Source organism: Erinaceus europaeus, chromosome 18 (assembly GCF_950295315.1).
Source record: "Erinaceus europaeus chromosome 18, mEriEur2.1, whole genome shotgun sequence".
Lineage (NCBI taxonomy): Eukaryota > Metazoa > Chordata > Mammalia > Eulipotyphla > Erinaceidae > Erinaceus > Erinaceus europaeus.
In genome coordinates, this window is record NC_080179.1 from 52,094,230 (window position 1) to 52,119,910 (window position 25,681).

At 37.8% G+C, this 25,681-nt stretch overlaps 1 protein-coding gene across 1 annotated transcript in view; it reads right to left on the reverse strand.

Moving 5' to 3' along the window:
- NCKAP5 (NCK associated protein 5) overlaps positions 1-25,681 on the reverse strand; it is a 1,079,978-nt gene that overhangs the window by 583,548 nt on the left and 470,749 nt on the right. Inside the window, 1 exon segment of the mRNA XM_060178101.1 lies at positions 20,020-20,083. Coding sequence (XP_060034084.1) covers positions 20,020-20,083 — 64 coding nt within the window.

The following is a 25,681-nucleotide window of genomic DNA, read 5'->3' on the forward strand; positions in this document are numbered from 1 at the left end:
TAGTGAAAGTGACTGTAGGGGTTAAGCAGTGTAGAGACTCAGGACAAGTGCACTTGGAAGGGGACCTCAACATGACACCATTCATCCTCTCTTGACAATATTCTGAAGAACATATATATGGAAATTCCCAAGACAATGGACAAGACAAGGAAACTGAGGGGCATAGACACTGGTGGCCTCACTAAATATACTATTTATCACTACTTTTTGACTAAAAACATTAACAGCTGGGCTGTAAAGAAAGGTTCCTGGGGCCAACTATTTTTCTAAACATTGAGATAATGCAAAGGAAATATCTAGCCTCCTATAGTTCTGAAGGGAAGATAGTAACTCTGGCATAAAAATCACTGAAGGGTTCTATTTTCAGGAAAAATGAAGAAATCACATGCAAACCTGTCTCTCTCACTAAATGCAAATATCAATCTGGGACAAGTGAACAGGACTGCTTTTCAAGTACTATGCCAATTGAATGGTAGCAGAGGATTAGAACTAGATGTCCTACCAAACCCATCACAAGAAAACAACTTCTTCTCTTCTGGTATAACCATTCCTGGGTTCAAAAACTACCTGAAATTCATACAAGAATAACATATGTGAACAGAAACTATTCCAAGGGCCTGGAGAGGTAGCCCATCAAGCAGAGAAACATGTTCTTCCATACAAGTGGTCCAAGTTTGAGTCCCAGAAACAAATTGGAGGCACTATGACATGGGAGGAAGCTCTGATTTGTGGTGCCTCTCTATCTCTCTGAATCAAAAGTGAGTCTCAACAGTGAAACCATGAATGAATGAGGCCCCTGCCCCCAAAATAAAATTCAATGAATAAAAATACAGGGCAACATCTCTTTTGTTCAAAATACAAAAAAAGAATCTCTAAAGACCAGTGAGAACATGCTATATTATATTAAAGATTATTTTCTAGTTTTCTTTCTCTACTTCTTCAGCTCCAGTCAATTCGATACAGATTGTGGTAGTTGTAGGATGATACTCAAGATAACAGAACAGGAGGAAGGAAATCCTTTATTCCCAGAGGAGCCACAATGACAAGTGTAAAAGAAAAATTCGTGCTGCCATTTTCTATGTGTCATCTGACTGTATAACTGCAGGCACAAGTGTAATATACATAAATATTGAGAAAAATATAAAACTGAGAAGGATTAATAAAACCTCAGTTTTTTTGAATGAGTAGTCAGAAGGGAAGGTTCTAAACTTAAAACCTCAATTTTGGGAGGCGGAGCCAAGATGGTGACTGGAATGTAGCAGCACCCATGGGCTCTGACATCAACTGCTAGAAAGCCTTGAAATCCTGGCCTTCAGTGGGACAAGCAAGGAGGCATCCTAAAGGTAGACCAGGGAGGTGATTATAATTCAATTTGGGTTAAAAATTAGAGCAAAAAGAAAGGAGATTTCTTGATTATTTCTCTCAGCTACCATCTCCCCATAACCAGACCCCAGGGGTAGGGAGCTGCTGCTAGCAGGCTCCCCGTGGAGCTCCTTTCTTTACCAAGATTCCTGGCCGAATGTGGTGCCATTAAACCCTGCTTACAAATTTCTAGTCTATTTCTGTTGTTCCTCTTAGTAAGGGACTTAGACCCATTCAAGTGAGAATTAGCTAATCAAGCAAGCCTCACCCAGCCTGCTTGAAAGTTGTTTTTTTCTTCTTTTCATGTTTTTTTTTGTATTGTGTTTTCTTTCTCAATCATCTGTCTAGAAAAATGTACTTAGGCTAACAGGGAGCTGTCCAAGCTGTAGACCCACTGCTTGGGCTTTTTACTCTGTTCTGTTTTACAAATACTATTATATATACACGTATATCCCTTCCCCCCTCAGGTGACCAAAATTAACTCTTAGTATACTTTCCATTGCTAGATGACAAGAATTATCACCCACTGTGAGAGAAACTTGTCTCATTTTTCATACCTCCTCTATACACTATCGCCCTTCTCCCACCTCCAATATATATTTAATATATATATATTAAATATATATATATATATATACACACACACACACAACTCTCCTTTCACTGCTTTTTTTTCTGTTTCCTTCTTTTTTCTTTTCTCTATTTTCCCCCCGTCTTCCTTTCTCCCTTCCTCTTCCCTCTGCCTTCTGAATTCACTGATACTTATTTGTGAACTATTTCAGGGAAGAAGTATGACTCAGAGAGGACTCTTTTTTTGTGTGTCTCTGCTCTACTTCCCCTTCCCCTCTTGCTACCCCTAGAATCTACAGTTGACAGTGGATTTGCATAATTGTCTATTCCTGCTATCCCTTTTTTCCTTTCTCTTTCTTTTTCATTTAGATTTGGTTGCTATTTTTTCTTGAACTGGAGACAGTGTGGGACTAACTGGTATTGGTTAAACTGCTTCAGTCATTGCTTTAGTTACTATTATAATTTCTGAGGGTGGTGATTGCATTTGTCATAAAGGTATTTAGTTTAGTGTGGCTTGTATATAAAACAAAACAACTGAGGAACAACAGAACATAAAAATAAAAAACACATTAAAAATGGGTAAAAAAAAGAGCAAATAAACTGCTAATACAATGAAAGAAGACAAGAGCCTAGAAGAAACTACAAATCAGCCAGAAGTAACCATAGATAAGAAAATCATGCAAGCAATAATAAATTTATTAATCACAGAAATGAAAACAACTTTGGAGGAAAGGAATAGCAGTATTAGGGAAACAACAGTTGAGACCCTCAAGGAAAATACTAACTACCTTGAGGCAATTAGAGAACTGAAAGCTGAAATAGTGGTAATGAAGGAAGCAGCCGAGGGAAGGGAAAGCTGACTAGCAGAAGCAGAAAACAGAATTAGCCAGACAGAGGATGAGCTAGAGAAAACTAAGAAAGAGGTGAAAGAGTTCAAAAAAGAGATTGAGACACACTGAAAACAATGACAGAGACATATGGGATGATCTCAAAAGAAGTAACATTCATATAATTGGCCTGCCAGTGGAAGAAAGAGAGGAAGGGGAAGCAAGCATTCTAGAGGAAATAATAGAAGAAAACTTCCCAGACCTGAACAACAGAAAGGACATTAAGATCCAAGAGGCTCAGAGAGTCACAACAGAATCAACCCAGACCTGAAGACACCAAGAAACATCATAGTCACAATGAAAAGAAGTAAGAATAAAGAAAGGATCCTAAAAGCTGCAAGAGAAAAACAAAAAATCACATACAGGGGAAAACCCATAAGACTATCAGCATACTTCTCTACCCAAACTCTAAAGGCCAGAAGAGAATGGCAAGATATCTATCGAGCCCTGAATGAAAAAAGGTTTCAACCTAGGATAATATATCCCGCTAGACTTTCATTCAAACTAGATGGAGTCATCAAAACCTTCCCACACAAACAACAGTTAGAGGAAGCAACTATCACCAAACCGGCCCTGAAAGAGGTTCGAAAAGACCTCTTATAAACAAGAACATCACTATAATACTTGCAACATATCAAATAAAAACTTGTTGAACAATGGCACTACAACACATTAAATCCATAATATCAGTAAATGTCAATGGCTTAAACTCACCCATCAAAAGGCACAGAGTGGGAGGATGGATCCGAAAACATAACCCAACCATATGCTGCTAGCAAGAATCCCACTTGACCCAACAAGATAAACATAGACTTAAAGTGAAAGGATGGAAAACAATCCTACAGGCTAATGGACCACAAAAAAAGACAAGAACAGCCGTTTAGGGAAAACCCATAAGATTATCAGCAGACTTCTCCACTCAAACTCTAAAAGCCAGAAGGGAGTGGCAAGATATCTACCAAGCCCTGAATGAAAAAGGGTTTCAACCAAGGATAATATATCCTGCTAGACTTTCATTCAAACTAGATGGAGGGATCAAAACCTTCTTAGATAAACAACAGTTAAAGGAGAGAACCATCACCAAACTGGCCCTGAAAGAGGTTCTAAAAGACCTCTTATAAACAAGAACATCACTATAATACTTGCAATATATCAGAGCTAAAAAAATTTTTTTTGAACAATGGCACTACAATACATTAAATCCATAATATCAATAAATGTCAAAGGCTTAAACTCACCCATCGAAAGGCACAGAGTGGGGGGTTGGATCAGAAAACATAACCCAACCATATGCTGCTTGCAAGAATCCCATCTGTCACAACAAGATAAACACAGACTTAAAGTGAAAGGATGGAAAACTATCATACAGGCTAACGGACCACAAAAAAGGGCAAGAACAGCCATTCTCATCTCAGACACAACAGATTTTACATTAAGTAAAGTAATAAAGGATAGGCAAGGACATTACATAATGATTAGAGGATCAATTAGCCAAGAAGACATAACAATTATTAACCTCTATGCACCCAATGAGGGACCATCTAAATACATTAAGCACTTACTGAAATAATTTCAAAAATACATCAATAGTAATACAATAATAGTGGGAGACTTCAATACCCCACTCTCACACTTAGACAGATCAACAAAACACAGAATCAACTAAGAAACAAGAGAATTGAATGAAGAGATGGACAGACTAGACCTCTTGGACATTTTCAGAGCTCTTCACCCCAAAAAATTGGAATACACATTCTTTTCAAATACATACAACACATACTCAAGGATAGACCATATGTTAGGCCACAAAGACAGCATCAATAAATTCAAGAGCATCGAAATCACCCCAAGTATCTTCTCAGACCACAGTGGAGTAAAACTAACATTTAACAACAAACAGAAAATTATTAAAAGTCACAGAATCTGGAAACTAAACAACATACTCCTTAAGAACCACTGGGTCAGAGAGACACTGAAGCAGGAAATACAAATGCTCCTGGAAACAAATGAAAATGAAGACACAACCTATCAAAATATTTGGAACACAGCTAAAGCAGTACTGAGAGGGAAACTCATAGTCATACAATCACATATTAAACAAGAAAAAACCCATATAAACAACCTTACTGCACACCTTAAGGACTAAGAGGAAGAGGAACAAAGGAACCCTAAAGCAAACAGAAGGAAAGAAATCACTAAACTTAGAGAAGAAATAAACAACATAAAAAATAAAAGAACCATACAGAAGATCAATGAAGCCAAATGTTGGTTCTTTGAAAAAGTAAACAAGATAGACAAACCCCTAGCCAGACTCACTAAACAAATAAGGAGAAGACTCAAATTCATAGAATTGTAAACGATAGAGGAGATATCACAACTGACAGCACAGAAATCCAGAAAATCATGCGAGACTTCTATGAAGAACTATACGCCACCAAGCTAGAAAATCTGGAAGAAATGGAAGAATTCCTAGAAGCATATGCCCTTCCAAAACTGAATGAAGAAGAACTACAAAGCCCTCATGCACCAATCACAGACAAAGAAATTGAAACCGTTATTAAGAATCTCCCCAACAACAAAAGTCCTGGACCAGAGGGCTTCACAAATGAATTCTACAAAACCTTCAGGAAACAGTTAATACCCATACTCCTAAACCTTTTCCATAAGATTGAAGAAACAGGGACACTCCCTTCCACTTTCTATGAAGCCAACATCATTCTGATACCCAAAGCAGATAGAACACAACAAGAAAGGAAAACTACAGACCAATATCTCTGATGAACATAGATGCCAAAATATTAAACAAGATCTTGGCCAACTAGATACAATAGCACATCAAAAAGAATGTTCATCACGACCAAGTGGGATTCATCCCAGGAATGCAAGGCTGGTTCAACATACATAAGTCAATCAATGTCATTCACCACATCAATAAAAGCATAGCCAAAAACCACATGATTATCTCAATAGATGCAGAGAAAGTCTTTGACAAAATCCAACACCCATTCATGCTTAAAACTTTACAAAAAATGGGAATAGATGGGAAATTCCTCAAGATAGTGGAATCCATATATAGCAAACCTACAGCCAACATCATACTCAATGGACAAAAGTTGAAAGCATTTCCTCTCAGTTCAGGGACTAGACAGGGCTGCCCACTATCATCATTACTCTTCAACATAGTATTGGAAGTTCTTGCCATAACAGTCAGGCAAGAGAAAGAAATCAAAGGAATACAGATTGGAAGGGAAGAAGTCAAGCTCTCACTATTCGCAGATGACATGATAGTATACATAGAAAAACCTAAAGAGGAAGTTATTAGGCAATATAGCAAGGTAGCAGGCTACAAAATCATTGCACAAAAATCAGTGGCATTTCTCTATGCAAACACTAAAACTGAAGAAGAAGACATCCAGAAATCACTCCCATTCACTGTTGCAACAAAATCAATAAAATACCTAGGAGTAAAGCTAACCAAAGAAGTGAAAGACTTGTATGCTGAAAACTATGAGTTGCTATTCAAGGAAATAGAAACTGATACGAAGAAATGGAAAGACATCTCATGCTCATGGATCGGAAGAATAAATATCATCAAAATGAATATTCTCCCGAGAGCCATATACAAATTTAATGCAATACCCATCAACGTTTCACCAAGCTTCTTTAAGAAAATAGAACAATCACTACATTCATTTATCTGGAACCAGAAAACACGTAGAACTGACAAAACCATCTTGAGGAAAAGAAACAGAAATGGAGGCATCACACTCCCAGAACTCAAACTATATTATAATGCCATCATCATCAAAACAGCATGGTACTGGAACAAAAATAGGCACACAGACCAGTGGAACAATATCGTAAGCCCATATCTAAACCCCTACACCTATGGACATCTAATCTTTGATAAGGGGGCCAAAAGTATTAAATGGAAGAAGGAGGCTATCTTCAATAATTGGTGCTGGGAAAACTGGGTTATAACATGCAGAAGAATAAAATTGAACCACCTTATCTCACCAGAAACAAAAATCAACTCCAAATGGATCAAAGACCTGGATGTCAGACTGAAAAACTATCAAATACTTAGAGGAAAACATTGGTGAAACACTTTTCCACCTAAACCTCAAGGACATCTTTGATGAAACAAACTCAATTGCAAGGAAGACTAAAGCAGAAACAAACCAATGAGACTATATTAAATTGAAAAGCTTCTGCACAGCCAAAGAAACTATCACACAAAGAGACCCCTCACAGAATGGGAGAAGATATTCACATGCCAAACATCAGACAACAGAATAATCACCAAAATATACAGAGAACTCAGCAAACTTAGCACCAAAAGAGCAAATGACCCCATCCAAAAATGGGCAGAGGATATGAACAAAACATTCACTTTAAATGAGATCCAAAAATGCTAACAAACATATGAAAAACTGCTGTAGATCACTGACTGTCAGAGAGATGCAAATAAAGACAACACTGAGATACCACCTCACTCCTGTGAGAATGGCATACATCAAAAAGGACAGCAGCAACAAATGTTGGAGAAGCTGTGGGGACAGAGGAACCCTTCTACACTGCTGGTGGGAATATAAATTGGTACAGCCTCTCTGGATAGCAGTCTGGAGAACTCTCACAAGGCTAGACATAGACCTTCCATATGACCTAGTAATTCCTCTCCTGGGGATATACCCCAAGGATTCCATAATGCCCAACCAAAAAGATGTGTGTACATCGATGTTCATAGCAGCACAATTCATAATAGCTAAAACCTGGAAGGAAGCCAGGTGCCCAACAACAGATGAGTGGCTGAGAAAGCTGTGGTACATATACACAATGGAATACTATGCAGCTATTAAGAACAATGACCCCACCTTATCTGACCCATCTTGGACAGAGCTCAAAGGAATTATGTTAAGTCAGCTAAGTCAGAAAGATAAAGATGAGTATGGGATGTCCCCACTCATCAACAGAAGTTGAGAAAGAAGAACAGAAAGGGAAACTAAATCAGGATCTGATTAAATCGAGAGCAGGGCACCAATGTAAAAACACTGTGGTGAAGGGGAGGGTGGCCATAGGGCTTCCCGGCATGGTAGAGGGTGGGGGGGCTGAGGTGGGAGGTGGGGATGGGATACAGTCTTATGGTGGTGGGAGTGGTGTTTATGTACAATCCTATTAAAGTGTAAACATTATATAAACCACCATTTAATTAATATGAGAGGCGAAAAACTGATGATATGTCTAGATCTTCTTAAAACACAGACTGAGTCTTTTTAATACATAGGCTGTCCTTGATATGTTCTCTCCCAAAAGCCTAGACCCGGGAGAACAGAAGCAACTGACAGCACAGCTATATAAAAGATGCTGGGTACTATACCCTAAACCCTATCAAAGGGACTTTCCAAAGTTAACCCTATCACCAAATAATGTGATGATAACAATAACTATCCATTGTCTTCTTGAACCCTTAAAACAACAGGAACCTCACATTTCCACTATAGAGCCTATATTTCCCCCAGTCCTGGAACCTTATTGTGGGGCCCACTTTTCTGCATGCTGCTCTCAATTCAAATCAAATAATATTGCATCTGCAGATCGCAACCTATCAACACAATGAGTGCCACCCCAGCATGCTTCACTTCAGACTGTGTCCAGAGACTTCAGGTGTGGAATGACAACCCTTCAGCTTCATCACTCGGTGAGACCTTTCCTTTCATAGTACTTTCTAATTCCATTCCAGGTTGTCCACTCCCAAATAAAGTCCCCAAACCTAGATATAGTCCAGGTCCCCTGAGATAGAGCATAGGTTCACCCATGCCCATAAACTAGGGGAAAATATATGCCTGAAAGCAGAAGTACACAAGAGCATGCAGGGAATACCCCCCAACACTTCATCTGCACTATTCCAGTCTTTAGGTCCATGATTATTCAACAATTTGTTTGGCTTTGTATGTTAACTCTCTTCTCAGCCACCAGGTTCCGGATGCCCACAAGATGCTGACCAGACTTCCCTGGACAGACGACCCCATCAATGTGTACTGGAGCTCTACTTCCTCAGAGCCCCGCCCTACTAGGGAAAGAGACAGACTGGGAGTATGGATCGACCAGTCAACGCCCATGTTCAGCGGGGAAGCAATTACAGAAGCCAGACCTTCCACCCTCTGCAACCCACAATGACCCTGGATCCATACTCCCAGAGAGATAGAGAATAGGAAGGCTATCAGGGGAGGGGGTGGGATGTGGAGATCAGGTTATGGGAATTGTGCAGAATTGTACCCCTCTTATTCTATGGTTTTATTAATGTCTCCTTTCTTAAATAAATAAATAAATCTCAATTTTGATATTAATATTAGGATTAGTTATTTTTAAGGTTTTTTTGTATATGAAATAATAGTTGGAATTATGATAGGAATTACATAGAATGAAGATGCCACTTTAAGGTATGTTAAAATCTTTCTGGCATTGAGTCTTCTCCTTCACAAATTTCTAGTATATATCAATAGTTTTGATCTTTTTAATATTTGTTATCAAGTTTTCATCAATGCCTCAGATGTTTCTCTTTAAATTTATTACAGTGTGTCCTTTTTAATTACAGTTTTTAAAAACTACATTTAGAAGATGGTGTCAGAGTTGGGAATAGAACTACAAAGCTGGATCAGAACAAAGAATGAAAAGTATGTCAACCTAGGGCCTAGAATCCCGTGTCTATCCATACTTAGCACAGGAGCCTGTACAACCTCTACATGCCTGTAGGTCTGAGCTCACATTCTATGGTCACAGCTATGGGTATTCTAGGCTGCACTCATTTCAGGACCAGTCTTCAGCCCACATGCATGATAGCTATTGGGCTCAGGCATAAATTAACAAAGTCATGGCCCTTTGGGATATACCTAAAATAGACTTCCTAGCTTCTTCTAAGATGAAGACCCCAAATCTCATCTGCTCTATTTATTCATTAATCAGGAACTTAAAGGTAAGAATTGTTCTGCTTTATATCTCAATGCTTTCCAGTCAACAAGTTGCACATGCTACTATGAGACCAAACTGACTTCCCTGAGCAGATGACCTCACCAATGTGTCCTGGAACCCCACCTCCCAGAACCCTACTACACTAGGGAAAGATAGAAACTAGCTGGGAGTATGGGTCAACCTATCAATGAAGAAGCAATTACAGAAGCCAGACCTTCCACCTTCTGCAACCCATAAAAATCTTTACTCCATACTCCTAGAGGGATAAAGAATAGGGAATCTTCCAGTGAAAGGGATAGAATGTAGTACTCTAGTGGTGGGAATTATGTGGAATTGTACTACCCTTATCCCACAATATTGTTGATCATTATTAAATCACCAATTAAAAAAAAAAGAAAAACTATACTTTGGTAGAGAGGTGCAGCAGTGATTCAGGTGGCTGGTAAGGATGAAGTATTATCAATATAGCCTTTGAGTATACCAAAGCAATGTTCTGGTTCTCCTCTCTCCTTAATAAATACATGCTACATATAGAGATGTTTAAAAACAATTTAAAATTATACGTTGTGACAGTTGGTAAGTGCTGTAGGAATTCTGTTGGCTTATGAACTCATTTTATCCTTAACGCAAAGTGAAACTAAAAGTTGGTTTAATGATTACCTTAGATATTCTATTTGCAAATGATACAAGTTGTGCATTTTCCCTCCTAATTCTAATGTCTTACTTATCTTTGTCATGCTTTTTAGAACTAAAAGTAAAATGAGTAGGAATACCTCTAATATTTCCCCATGAATTGCATTGTTTACTGAAGATTTCCAGAGGATACAGGTTTAATAACTTAAGAAAATCTCCTTTTACTTTCAATTACATATAGTTAGAAAAATATCATGAACTATTATTGAATCATATAAAATGTTTTATTCTAAGTATTTGTATCAGTTGAGGTTTTATTTTCTCCATTCTCTCAGTTTTTCCTGCCTAAATTTTAATGCTAATTAATATTACATTTCTGTAACAAATACCACTTTAAACAAACCTCATAAAAGTTGGTACTCTTTAGGAAAGTGGCTGATTTTAAGAACACTGCAGGATGGATTTGAGGCATTTTCTAACGTCAAGAAGTAAGTTCCAGAAATAAAGAGAGGGGGTGGGGCGGTGGCGCAGTGGGTTAAGCGCATGTGGCGCAAAGCGCAGGGACCGGCGTAAGGATCCGGGTTCGAGCCCCCGGCTCCCCACCTGCAGGGGAGTCGCTTCACAGGCGGTGAAGCAGGTCTGCAGGTGTCTATCTTTCTCTCCCCTTCTCTGTCTTCCCCTCCTTTCTCCATTTCTCTCTGTCCAATCCAACAACGAATTGCGTCAACAAGGGCAATAATAATAACCACAACGAAGCTACAACAAGGGCAACAAAAGGGGGAAAAAAAATGGCCTCCAGGAGCGGTGGATTCATGGTGCAGGCACCGAGCCCAGCAATAACCCTGGAGGAGGAAAAAAAAAGAAAAAAAAAAAAACATTAAAAAAAAAAAAAAAGAAATACAGAGAAAGAAGAAAACAGTGATGGGTGTGCCTGAGGACATGTGAACCATTAGGAAAGTGTCTCAGAGTCCAAGCTGTAATAATTCAAGCAACATGATTAAGGAGTTTATATTGGCTTATAACCCAAAGTATAAAATACATATTAATTAATTCATAATAATATAAATAAGTGCTTGGAAATGGTGAAGAAAGACAAATACCATATGACATAGAGTGAGGCAGGTGATGGCAATGTAATACCTTGTAATGGCCAAGGACCTGGGTTCAAGCTCCCAGTTACCACATGTAAATATCACACCAAGGTCCAGCTTCATGAGCAATGTAGCAGTATTTTGGTGAATCTCACTCTCTGTGTCTGTCTCTCTCTGTATACACACCTATAACTTCAGGGAGAAGAAGTGTCCGTAAGTGGTAATGAAATAAAATAGGCATGCAGCCCCTGGCAGTTAAAAAAAATAATACTATTTCCTATACATAAGTGTCCTAATATGGTGACAGAAAGTTTTCCTAGTGGAACAGAAGAGGTTTAAGTGAAAAAAAGCACTAAAGTAATGTGCCCAAAGTTATATAGCTAACTTAGGTGTAACTGGACACTGAATCCAGTCTGCTTCACTCTAAAGCTCATGACCTGCTGTCTCCCACACTTGTATCAAAGAACCAGACTGGAAATGTGTGCAAATGCACTGAGGTAGCACCTAGGCTTAATCCTAGCTAGGAAAAAAAGACATTATGAGAAAAAATGATTCAATTTTAATAAAATGGGAAGCGAATGTTAATCTGTTAGTTTTTATAATTATTCCACAGTTATATAAGATGCTAACAGAAAACTGGTTAAGCTATGTAGTATAACCTTATTCTGTAATTCTAATTTTTTAAATAAAAAGTGTGCTATTTTTTCAAATGTCTCAAAGCAGAGTCTTGATTATTATCTTTCAACTATAAGATACTCAATCCAAAAAGTCAAATAAAAAATCAAAACATGTGTTGCATTAAAAACATTGATTCAGGCATGTCTGTTGATATTTTAAAAGTAAATGTCTGGGTAGTCAGAGATAGCTTACACAGTAGAGTGCACACTTTACCAATAAACAAGGTTCCTAGTTTGAGACCCGAGTGACCACATGGAAGCAACTCAACAAAGGAAAAATTTGAGGAGCATTAATTAGTGACATGGTATCTTTCTCTTCTCCCTCTCCCTCTCCCTCTCCCTCTCCCTCTCCCTCTCCCTCTCCCTCGCCCTCGCCCTCGCCCTCACCCTCTCCCTCTCCCACCTCAATGTTCACAAATAAAAAATACAAGGACGTAGAGGTCAAATAGGCTCCTAAGCTGAATACTGACCCCAGACAAAATCAAATCTTTGGAGTTTACAGTCACGATATTTATATACCTTTCCCATATCTGGTAGCTACTCTCTTCCCTGATCCAGATTTCTGGTCCTTTTTCCAGTCATAACATCATCTCCCCAGACAATAAATAGGATCTACCTGCATATAGATTTCAGGCTCAGGAAAAAAAAAAAGAGAGAGAGAGAGAGAAAGATGAAAAAAAAAACTAGTATAGCCACAGGCCCTTTGGAATATAACTAAAATAGGCCTACTAGCTATCTACAAAACAAAGACACCCCTCCCACACACATTCTTCATCGGCACTATTCCAGCCTTTAGGTTCATGATTAGTCAAAAAATTGTTTGTTTATATGTTTACTCTTTTTTCAGCCACCAGGTTCCAGACGCTATCATGATGCCATCCAGACTTCCCTGGACAGACGACCCCACCAATGTGTCCTGGAGCTCCAATTCCCCAGAACCCCACCTCACTAGGGAAAGAGAGAGGCAGGCTGGGAGTATGGATTGACTTGTCAATGCCCATGTTCAGCAGAGAAGTAATTACAGAAGCCAGACCTTCCACCTTCAGCATCCCACAATGACCTTGTGTCCATACTCCCAGAGGGATAAAGAATAGGAAAGCTATCAAGGGAGGGGATGGGATACGGACTTCTGGTGGTGAGAACTGTGTGGAGTTGTACCCCTCTTATCCTATGGTTTTGTTAGTGTTTCCTTTATATATATAAAAAAAGATAGTAGGGTAGTAGCACAGAGGGTTAAATGCACATGGTGTAAAGTATAAGGAGTGGAGTAAGGATCTCAGTTTGAGCCCCCAGTTCCCTGCAGGGGAGTCGCTTCACAGGTGGTGATGCAGGTCTGCAGGTGTCTATCTTTCTCTCCCCCTCTCTGTCTTCCCCTTCTCTCTCCATTTCTCTCTGTCCTACCCAACAACGACAACAACAATAATAACTATAGCAATAAAAATAACAAAGGCAATATAAGGGAATAAATAAATAAATGTTAAAAAGAAGAAAAAGAAAGGTCCACCTTGAGGACTAGAATTCTAGTTCTCAAGGAAGAGAAGCCCTGGTGGCAGGGAAAAAAGAAATATCTGCTTCAACTTAATTGCTTTTATGAAAATACTCAAGTGGTGTTAGGTGATGGCACACCTTGAATGCACATGTTATAATGCACAAGGACCTAGGTTTGAGACCCCTGCAAGGGGAAAGCTTTGCAAGTGATGAAGCAGTGTTGCAGATGTCTCTCTGTCTCTCTTCATCTCCATCAACCCTTCACTCTCAATTTCTGGCTGTTTATATCCAATACATGAATAAAGATAATAAAATAATTTGAAAAAAATGAAAATACTCAAATAATTATCTTAAAAACACTCTAACCCCCAATTTAAATCCTTTTCTCCCAAAACCCTACCCAGCCTCAGCCCTTCCCAGCACTGAAAGTGTCTTACAGACTACTGTCATGGGGAAATGAGAAACTGTACCCACATTTTAGCAACTGTACTATAAACCAGTAACTTCCCAATAAGGGGATAAAAATAAAAGGAAATCTATAAATACTTATGAAAATTTTTTCTTATATTTTCTCTTTTGTATAGATAAGATATTGAAAATAGTTGTCTTAAAATTATAAGGCAATCTGGTTTTGAAGAACTTCTTTCAATTTCTGCTATAGAAATGACAAAAGTTCTACACTAGTAACAGCAAGAATTAAATTCAGAGAAATAATTGCCCTGCCTTATCTTAGAAACTGTCACATTCTGCAAGAATCAGAATTTAAGAAACAAATGAATCATAGGAGCAGAAAAAGTAAAACATGTAATAAAGTACAAAATTTAGATAGTTTTTAACTTGGCAGGGAAAGTGGAAAATATGATAGAAAAAAGAAAGAACATTAATGCAAATCATGATTGGTGCTTTTTCTTAAGTAATTAAGATATGACACATTAAAACTAAGTGGAAAACAGTAGCATAAATAGAATTAAGTCACATCATCTCTCTCTATCACTAAAAGTTTTCCAACAGCTACTTACAGGGATTTTGAGCCAGCCTTTCTCCCAGCCCCCCTTATCTTATAGAATCTTGCCAGGTAGTACAGATTTTATCACTGAGTAATCTCTCTATTCTTTCTTTCTTCCATCATTTCTTTATTCCATTCTCTCTCTCTCTCTCTCTCTCTCTCTCTCTCTGTCTCTGTCTCTGTCTCTCTCTCTCCTCCCCTCCCTTCCTCCCTCCCCAAAGCACTACTCAGCTATGGTTTATATTGGTGCTCTAACTGAATCAGGGAGCTCAGGCTTGAAAGTCATTTTGAGGGGCCGGGCAGTAGTGCAGCAGGTTAAGCACACATGGTACAAAGCACAAGGGCGAGCATAAGGCCCCTGACTCCTTACCTACATGGGGGTTGCTTCACAAGTGGTTAAGCAGGTGCCTATCTGTCCCCCTGTCTTCCCCTCCCCTCTCAATTTCTCTCTGTCCTATACAACTACAACCATAGCAATGAAAACAACAATAATAATAACAACAAGGATAAACAGCAATGGCAACAAAAGGTTAAAAAAAAAAAAAAGCCTCCAGGAGCAGTAGATTCATGGTGCAGGCACCCAGCCCCAGGGATAATCCTGGAGGCAAAAATAAATAAATAAATAAATAGTAATTTTGCATAACCATTGTGCTATCTCCCCTGCCCAAGACCATAAAGTTCTAAAAGTGAGACTAGCCATATACTGCAATCCTATAGCCAAGATCATACTCAATGGTGCGAATCTGAAAGCACTCCTACTTAGATGAAGTACTAGACAGATTTGCCCACTATCACAGTTCCTATTGAACACAGTATTGCAAGTTCTTGCAATATCAAAAGTGAAGGGAATTTGGGATTCAGATTGGAAGAGAAAAAGTCAAACTGTCATTAATTGCAGATGATGTGATAGTATACACATAGAAAAACCTGAAGAATCCAGCAGGAAGCTCCTGGAAATTATCAGGCAGTACAGTAAGGTGTTGGACTACAAAATTAGCATACAAATTTGTGGTGTTTCTTTATGCAAACACTAAGTCAGAATAAGAAATCCCAAAATCAGTCCCATTCACTACAGAAGAAAAATCAATAAAACATCTAGGAATAAACCTAACAAAAGAATTGAAATGCATGTATACTGAACAATGAGTCACTATGCAAGGATATTAAATAATAAAAAAGATACAATTAAGTGGAAAGACATTCCATGTTCATGTATTAGAAGAATTAACACCATCAAAATGAATATTTTACCCAGACATATACAAATTTAACGCAATCCCCATCAAGGGCTCATCATCTTTTTTTTTTTTTTTTTGAGAATACTACAAAAGTTTATCTGAAACCAAAAAATACTTAGAATCACCAAAACAATCTTCAGAAAAAAAGAACAGAACTGAAGCAAAATACTCCCAGATCTCAAACTGTATTATAGGGTCATTTTATTTTTTAAAAATTTTTATTTATAAAAAGGAGACATTGACAAAACCATAGAATAAGAGGGTACAACTCCACACAACTCCCACTACCAGATCTCCGTATTCCATCCATTTTTAATCAAAATTTCCCGGTACTGAAACAAAAATATACACAGTGACCAGTGGAGTAGATTTGAGATCCCAGAAATAGGCCCCCAAACCTATGGACATCTAATTTTTGACAAGAGTCCCCAAACTATTAAATGGAGAAAGAAGAGGGGGCTGGGTGGTGGTGCACCTAGTTAACTACATATATCACCATGCCCAAGGACCCAGGTTCAAGTACTTGCTCCCCAAGTACAAGGGGAATGATTCATGAGCAGTGAAGCAGCTCTCCAGGTGTCTTTCTCTCTCCCTCTCTAACCCCCCTCAATTTCTCTCTGTCCTGTCAAATAAAAATAGAAAGAAAAAAAGGGGGGAAATGGCCACTGTGAGTAGTAGGGTTATAGTACTAGCAGGCCCTGAGCCTCAATGATAATTCTGATTTAAAAGAAAGAAAGGAAAGGAAAAGATCTAAAAAAGAGAGAAAGGAGAGTCTTTTCAACAAAATGGTGTTGGGACAATTGTGTTGAAATATGCTGGAGAATGAAACTAAACCACTGTATTTCACTAGACACAAAAGTAAAATCCAAATGGATCAAAGACTTGGGCATTAGACCACAAAATATAAAATACTTAGAGGAGAATACTGGCAGAACTCTTTTCTATCTATATTTTATGGGCATCTTCAATGATACAAATCCAACTACAAGGAAGACTAAAACAAAAATAAACCAATGGGACTACATCAAATTGAAAAACTTTGCACAGGAAGTTGGGCGGTAGCACAGCAGGTTAAGCACACTTGGCATAAAGCGCAAGGACCAGAATAAAGATCCCAGTTTGAGCCCCCAGCTCCCCACCTGCAGGGGAGTCGCTTCACAGGCAGTGAAGCAGGTCTGCAGGTGTCTATTTTTCTCTCGCCCTCTCTCTTCCCCTCCTCTCTCCATTTCTCTCTGTCCTGTCTAACAACAACTACATCAATAATAACAACAATGATAACTACAACAACAATAAAATCAACAAGGGCAACAAAAGGGAAAACAAATAAATTAATATAAAATTTTTAAAAAAAGAAAAGAAAAGCTTTGCACAGCAAAGAAACCACTGCTCAAACAAAAGGACTCCTTACAATAATGGGAGAAGATCTTTATATGCATTAATCAGACAAAAGGCTAATAACCAAATTATATAAGAAACTCACAAAACTCAGCAAAAGATTAATAATAATAAAGAAAAGTAAAACCCATCCAAAAATGGGGAGAGGATATGAACAGAATATTCACCACAAAAGGGAACCTGAAGGCCATCAGACAGATTAAAAAAATATTCCAAGTCATCGATTGTCAGAAGAATGAAATAAAGTCAATAATAAGATACCATTTCACCTCTGTGAGAATGTATGCATCAGAAACAAAAACAAACATAAATGCTGCTGAGGTTGTGAGGGCAAAGGAACCCATCTAACACTTCTTGGCCCAATCCCTGTTGAGAGAAGTCTGGAGAACTCTCACAAGGCTAGAAGTGGACCTTCCCTATGACCTGGCAGTTCCTCTCCATGGGATGTATCCTGAAGAACCAAACATACCCATCCATAGCAGCATAATTTATAATAGCCAAAACCTGGACACAGTCTAGGTGCCCAATAATAGATGAGTGGCTGAGAAAACACTGTTATGTATACACAATGGGATAGTACTCAGTTAAGGATGATGAATTTACTTTCTTTTTTGTTAATATTTATTTATTATTTATTCCCTTTTGTTACCCTTGTTGTTTTATTGTTGTGGTTATGATTGATGTCTTTGTTGTTGAATAAGGCAGAGAGAAATGGAGAGAGGAGGGGAAGACAGTGAGAGGAAGAGAAAGATAGACACCTGCAGACCTGCTTCACTGCTCCCCTGCAGGTGGGGAGTCGGGGGCTCGAACCGGGATCCTTATATTGGTCCTTGCGCTTTGTGCCACCTGTACTTAACCTGCTGCACTACCGCCCGACTCCCTATGAATCCACCTTCTTCACCTCATCTTGGGTAATGATTGAAGGGATCATGTTAAGTGAAATAAGGCAGAATGATAAGGATGAATATGGGATGATCTCACTCAAAAACAAAAATTGAGAAATAAGAACAGAAAAGGAAACACAAAACGGAACTTTGACAGGTTTGGTGTATTGCACCAATGTGGGGGGCAGGGGAGGGGGGCAGGGGCTCAGGTCCTGCGGCATGATGGTGGAGTAGAACCTAGGCAACACGTTAGAATGTTTTTGCTGAAAACTGAGAAATTTTACACATGTACGAACAACTACATATACTGTTTACTGTAAAATGTTAATCCCCTCAGTTAAAAAATGTAAGCTTTGTTTTGTAAATAATATTTATATTTCTGAGATAATTTCAGTTGCAACCCAATTCAATATGAGAATCAGAGAGATACAATTTATAGAGTCCTCTTTTTCTTATGACCTTCATATGATTGATTATTTAAACAAAAAACTAAAGAATAGATATTTAGTAGTTTATTCCACTAAGCTAATAAAAATCACAAAATTCCAAGCTCTTCAATTTAAGGATAGATAGATAGATATTAAGCCATAAAACATTGTCTCATTTCATTCAAATTAGAATGTAGCTGATGAAGTATTGAATGCAAGCTAACCCTAAACACCAGGTTGAAGCATTTCAAAGTGGCCTAGCATTTGCAATGATGGACATGTACAAATTGCAAATTCTCAATTCACAATTTTATTTAACCTTTGTTTTCTCCAATTTAGACTCACTGCAATGTTCAAAGATGCCTGTGATTGGTTGCTTTGTATTATTTGAACATTCAAGATTGTCTTGATTTAATTGCAATTACCCGTAAAACAAACAATGTGATTGTTTTCCTAAATATTTAAGCTTGCTCAAGGATCACTTGCCTTCCAGAACCCACTCAACATTCAGCCTTTTACTCTAGACCTTTGCTTTTCCCGCTGAGAGTAGTGTAAAATCCAATGAATTTTACAAATCTCTTATTTTCAGTAAATGGACTGTCAGTTAACTCTCATGAAATTAAATGAAGCAGCCTGTAGAGTATGAAGATGTCACTTCTTTTAAAAAAACATCTTTTTCTGACAAGTTGCACATTATCAGAAATGGGGAAAAGATTAGGTGCTACATTTTCTTCTTAAGAGTTAGCAGCAACATTTAACCTACACATGTGCATTCTCTGGGTCCTCAGACAGTCATCTTTGATGTTAGAATGGCACACCAGCATATGCTTTAGTAAATACAATCTGCAACATGGAGACTCTAAGGACCAAACCAACCATATTGATTTTAGTACAATTCAAAACACAGGGAAAAATGAGTTTTTGAAATGGCACACACTGAAAAGGCAGAAAGAACAATAGACTGCAAATAGTGGTGAGAAGTAAAAGAATGAAAGATGGCATCAGAAAACATTTTAGTGTTCTTTTATGTTTTATTTTTAAGTTCAAACAATTGAGAGTCTTGAATAGTATTGTGCTAAACTATTCTTAAGCAAAAATCCAAGAATGCTCACTTACTGACAGTGTACTTGTGACCAGAATCCTGGGCAGCCAGTGAACCTTCAAAGTCCAAGTAGTTATTGTCCGATTAATCTTCCCTTCCTCCTCTCTTCCCCTCTCACCAAAATGACAAAGCTGTCTAAACAGCATTATAAACAAATCATCTACTAATGCATCATTAATTTTGCTGCAAGAAAATATTCTCCTTAGATATTTGTAGTGAAACAAAATGCCTTTCAAGCCAGAAACCTCTGGAATCCAGCTTTGGAATAATTTGGACAGTCAGTACTTACCATGGCCCCCTCATTTCTTCTCTGGGCAACTTCTCGCTGCAGACGGGCCACAGCCAACTTCTCCCTAGAGAAACAAAAGCACATGATTAGTTAACTATTATTCTCAGGGTCGAGGTATACTGGCATGGCTTTGAAACATTCTTCTGAGGTCTCCAGAGGAACTCCTTCCTTGGGTTAGCTCACTTCCTGCACTAAACTTTCTATAAATATTTAAAGTGATTGGTCATTAGTGCATTGTTTTCATTGAGAGTATGAAAGAATTTTTGCCTTGAGTTTTATAATAGCCAAGAACATGCTGAATGCTGAGTAAAAGCTTTAACGTAAGTTCATTAATAATGTATCATTTGTGGGTAAATTTCCCATGATTAAAATATTTCAGTTGTTCTTTTGGCCTAACTTTGCTTATATATATTTCAAATTTAAATCTTTTGTTGGTCTACTGTAACACTTAATGTGAAATTGCAAATTAGACACAACTAACATTTTTTAAATCATCCTAAAAAAACATTAAAGTAGAAAAGGCAAAGTTTTCTGCATAACAGAGACCCTGTTGAATATTATAACTAACCACATATGAAGCAGGTGCATTGGTTCAGTGTAGGCCACTGAAACATACAGATGGACCTAGTATGCACATGTTTGGGATTTTAATGAATATACAGTTTCCATAGAAACATAAGCAGACATAGGGAAAACATATCAATTCCACACAGTCAGTGGTCCCTGGAGAAATATTGTTTCCTCATACATATCACAATGAAATGACAATGAATGAAATATTAGGGTATCTGCTATAATCATAAGGGCCAAAAATTAGAAAAAAAAGAATATATTGTGTGCTCTGCAATCCAGCCAAACTCTAAAGAAACCTAATAGCAATTCATATTTATGTTCACTAAAGATCATGGAATAGAATCTTCATAAATAAACATCACTAAATTTAAAGAAAAATCTAATTCAGAAGGGCATATATTTTTTTTCTTCTTTTTTTTATCACCAAGGTTATTGCTGGAGCTTAGTGCCCACACCACAAATACACACCTGGTGGCCATTTTTTTCCTTTGCTTTCTATTTTATTAAGTAGGGCAGAGAGAAACTGAGGGGGGAGGAGGAGATAGTGAGAGAGGAAAAATAGACATCTGCAGACTGACTTCACCTCTCATAAAGCGCTCCCCCTACAGGTGGGAAGAGGGATTATGTGTGCACTCAACTGGGTGAACCACAAGCATGGCCCCTTCGAACCTCCCAGAGTGTACAATTCATGACTTATTTATATAAAGTTCAAGACAAGCGAAACTCCTACTCAGTTCATTAAGAAAAAAACAAGGTGATGATGTGAATGCCAAAAAGGAAGAGGTAAAGCTGTTTCTAGTCATAGGTGACAACTGAAAATTCTGTTATTTATAAACTATACAATTAATGTGAAATTAGCAGAGTCAAAGGACACATGGAAAAATATAAAAAGCAACTGTGTTTCAATAGCAGTATCAGTATCAAACAATAAGAAAATCATATTTTAAACATCTATTAATATTTCCACCAACATATAATACTTAAGATAACAATTTAATAAAAGATATGTTAGATTGATGCTACTCTGAAGATTAAAAGGCAATCTATAATAAGGGGAAAATTAAAGATGAAAACAAAATAAAAAACAAAATAAAAAAACAAAATTAAACAAAAACAAAATTAAAAAAAACAAAATTAAAGTTGAAAACAAAATAACCAATTCTGATTGCACAAGAGGATGAAGAGCCTGGGAGGCTGATACCAAGAAAAATGACAAACTGGTTAACTATCGTAAGTTACTCCATGTGTTTGTGGATGTTGAGAGGGATTTTAGATTTGTAATAAAAAAGGAAGAAAATATGAAGACTGAAGGCAATGGCAAAAATAGCAATGATTAATCTAGGAAAATGTTAAGTTATTTTAGGACCTATAGATATGGCTGAGAAATACAGTGTGGGGGCCAGGTGGTGGCATGCCTGGTTAAGCACACACATGACAGTGCATAAGGGCCCCTGGTTCAAGCCCCTGGGCTCCACATGCAGGCATTTCTCTGTGTCTCTCCCTCTCTATCTCCCCCTTCCCTCTCAATTTCTGCATGTCTATCCAATAAATAAATAAATATAATAAAATTAATAAAATAAACATTAAAAAAAGAGAGTAGTGTTTACTTTGGATGAAAGAGGTTCTGGCACCACATGAGAGTGAGTGACAAAGACTAAAACATGGATGTTGAAATGTTGCTTTGATGACTCATCATTGGTGGTTATGTCTTACATACAGGCTACCATGGGTCCAGTTCCTGCCATGGAATTAACATTAAAGTGAAGCTTTTCAGAAGTGAGACTATAGAATTCTCCTAGGTTTAACTGTGTTTGGTATTTACTTGCTTATATCACTATGCTTAACTGATTAATTTATAACAATGAAAATACTGGAGAAGAGGGAAAGTATAGAGACATGATATACAGGAGCACTGAATTCTCATACTCAAAGAAAAAAAAAGTAAACATGTCTGTGATGAATCTAAAAAAGATAAACATAGGCATATTATTTAGATATGCAGATGAAAAACCCAGAAGATAGATTCAAAATAATAGGAGCTGTTGTTTCTGAGAAGTAACTAATGATGGAAGACTAGGGGGGCTGAGGCAAGACAGCACACCTGTAAGGGTACCAGCCTTGCCATGGGCCTAGTTCAGACTTGAACACTGGCACAGCACATTAGAGTACTACAGTACTAGGGGAAGCTTTGGTGCTGTGATGTACATAATAAATGGAATCAATTAAAATTTGAACTATGACCAAAAAAATAGGAAATGTACAATTTCAAAAGGCCATATGGAAATGTCTGATACAAATTAAGGGAGAGAATCTGTGATAACACCATGTTTGCGTTTCTTTTTGGGATAGTAATCTGTAATTACTTTAGGGTCATTTATTTTCAAAATGCAATATTTACAGTGCTAAGAAACAAAGATCTTTAAGATTCTCTTCCATGTAACAACCCAGGGCCTACAACTGACTTGGGCAGGAAAGACTATCGTCAACTAAATACAAACACAGCAATACCTTAATACCTTAATCCCGAGCTATTTCATGTAGTAGACTTCTGATTCATATTTCCTTTGAAAAGATGGTTCAAGGTTAAACAAACAACAAAAAGGATTCTTCCTTGATATTCAATAATTGTTATCTCCAATATCTCTCAAGTCCTTGGCATCCCATGAGAATGCATTTTCTGGTATCATTTATTTAAGCAAGGCTTGCATTTTATTTGTATGTGAAAAATGTCAATCTTAACATCAAAGGATTGAAGGGGTTGGTCAATGAATGGAATGTGTCTTATAATAAATTTATCAGAACTTCTAGATGTTAATATTTCTGTGTTCAAATTATTAACTTTGTTCAAGTACTCAAAATACATAGTTTTTTTTAAAAATAATAATCTTATCTTCAGCTGGATATATTAAACTCTTGGCAAACAGTATCTTCAAACCCCATGGCTACAATATATGTGTGAAACCAACTGAGACTAGCATCTTTTTCATGCAAATCCAGAGTTCTTCAGAAAGAGCTTTGTGTTAAAAATAATCACTGTAGCGCAGCGGGTTAAGCGCAGGTGGCGCAAAGCACATGGACCGGCATAAGGATCCCGATTCAAACCCCCGCACCTGCAGGGGAGTCGCTTCACAGGCAGTGAAGCAGGTCTGCAGGTGTCTATCTTTCTCTCCTCCTCTCTGTCTTCCCCTCCTCTCTTCATTTCTCTCTGTCCTATCCAACAACGACAACAACAATAATAACTACAACAATAAAACAACAAGGGCAACAAAAGGGAATAAATAAATAAAATAAATATTAAAAAAAAAAAGAATCTTTGACTTGTATGCTGTCTAAGGCAAATTAAACACACTCGCATACACAGATAGTCCTACTCTTATTTGAAAGTTTAGGCTTGTCTACTAGAAATTGACAACTGTGATTCTATAATACATTACTGCTCTGTTTCATGTTTGTCACAAATTCAGTAGTTCATTAGGAAGGGAGTACTGATTTTACCATTGCAAAACAAATGTTCAGGGTTAGTTTGTCTAGAACTGTGGGTCTCTAAGGATAGAGATGAAAGAAGACTATAAAGAATGTGTACGGGAGTCGGGCGGTAGTGCAGCGGGTTAAAGCGCAGGTGGCGCAAAGCACAAGGATCCTGGTTCGAGCCCCCGGCTCCCCACCTGCAGGGGAGTCGCTTCACAGGCGGTGAAGCAGGTCTGCAGGTGTCTGTCTTTCTCTCCCCCTCTCTGTCTTCCCCTCCTCTCTTCGTTTCTCTCTCTCCTATCCAACAACGACAACAACAATAATAACTACAACAATAAAAAAAAAGAATGTGTACAAAATAAATAAAAGAAGCCCAGGTTCAAGCCCCTGGTCCCCACCTGTAGGTGGAAAGCTTAAGAAGTGGTGAAGAAGGGCTGTGGGTGTTTCTGTATCTTTCCCTCTCTACTCCTCCTCCCCTCTTGATTTCTCTCTATATATCCAATAAAAATAAGTAAAAATATATAATTAAAAAAACAAACATAGTTTTGACCTGTGGGTTGTCTAACAGGTGATAGAGACTCTTATTGGTTCACAGTTTGAGCACTATTAATATACAATGATAACTACCTTCCATGGGACAGCAAAACTGAGACATACAGAGGCTGGAAAACATGACCATGATGGCATCTTTTAAAGTTTAAAACTACATATTTTTCTATATTTTCAAAACAATATAGCAGTAAATATATGTAATTAAAATGTCATTTCTTAGACTCTGTGCCTCTGTATCTACAACCACTTTTTTCCATTTCCTCTACTGCTAAATAAGTAACCACAGATATTATAAGAAATCACTAGGATCTCCAAGGGTGAAACTTATTTTTGACCAGTTTAATGCCAATTTATAAGAAAACCACTGATAAAACTTTTCAGGACTACACTGGATTCTAAGTACTATGAGCCCACATTTCTGTCTGAGTACGAGATGAATAATGTTGATACTCCCAACAGGAATTTTTTCTTAAGCATATGTTCTGTTTGATTAATATCCCCCAGTATATTTTCCCTAGAAAAAGTATCAGCAAATTCCTAAGAGAAAGTGAGATAGATGGATTGATTACTCTCTTTTATACCTTGGGCAGAGAATCACCCTCTAAAATCTGAGGGAAAACTGTTAATGTATCATCAGCTTTCCTAATTCCTGGATGCGGGGTAGGGGAGCAAAGATAAGGCTTGGTGGCAACCTGTTATGTGTGTGAAGAAAGCAGAAGAGAACAGGTCTGCTCCCCCAGGAGGCCAAAGATCATTCTCTGCTCATACAGAAGCTTCCTGGGGAGTTACCCACCACAGAGGCATGACAATGCAGAGTGCCAGGTGCGCCTGTCAAGTGGGCAGATGGGGAAACTCGTGGCAGCAGTCTCTGAGTAATGGCTAAATTAATTAGCCTTTTCAAAGCAGATTATTTAATTACTCATTCACTCAGAAATTCAGGGTGAGAGTAGACTTTAGAGAAATGTATCAAGCTACAACTCTGATAAAAGGCATATAGCTTCTTTCCAATATGCAATGTCAGAGTTACCCCTCAAACTTAAAAGGAACAACAACTACAAAAAAAACAAGA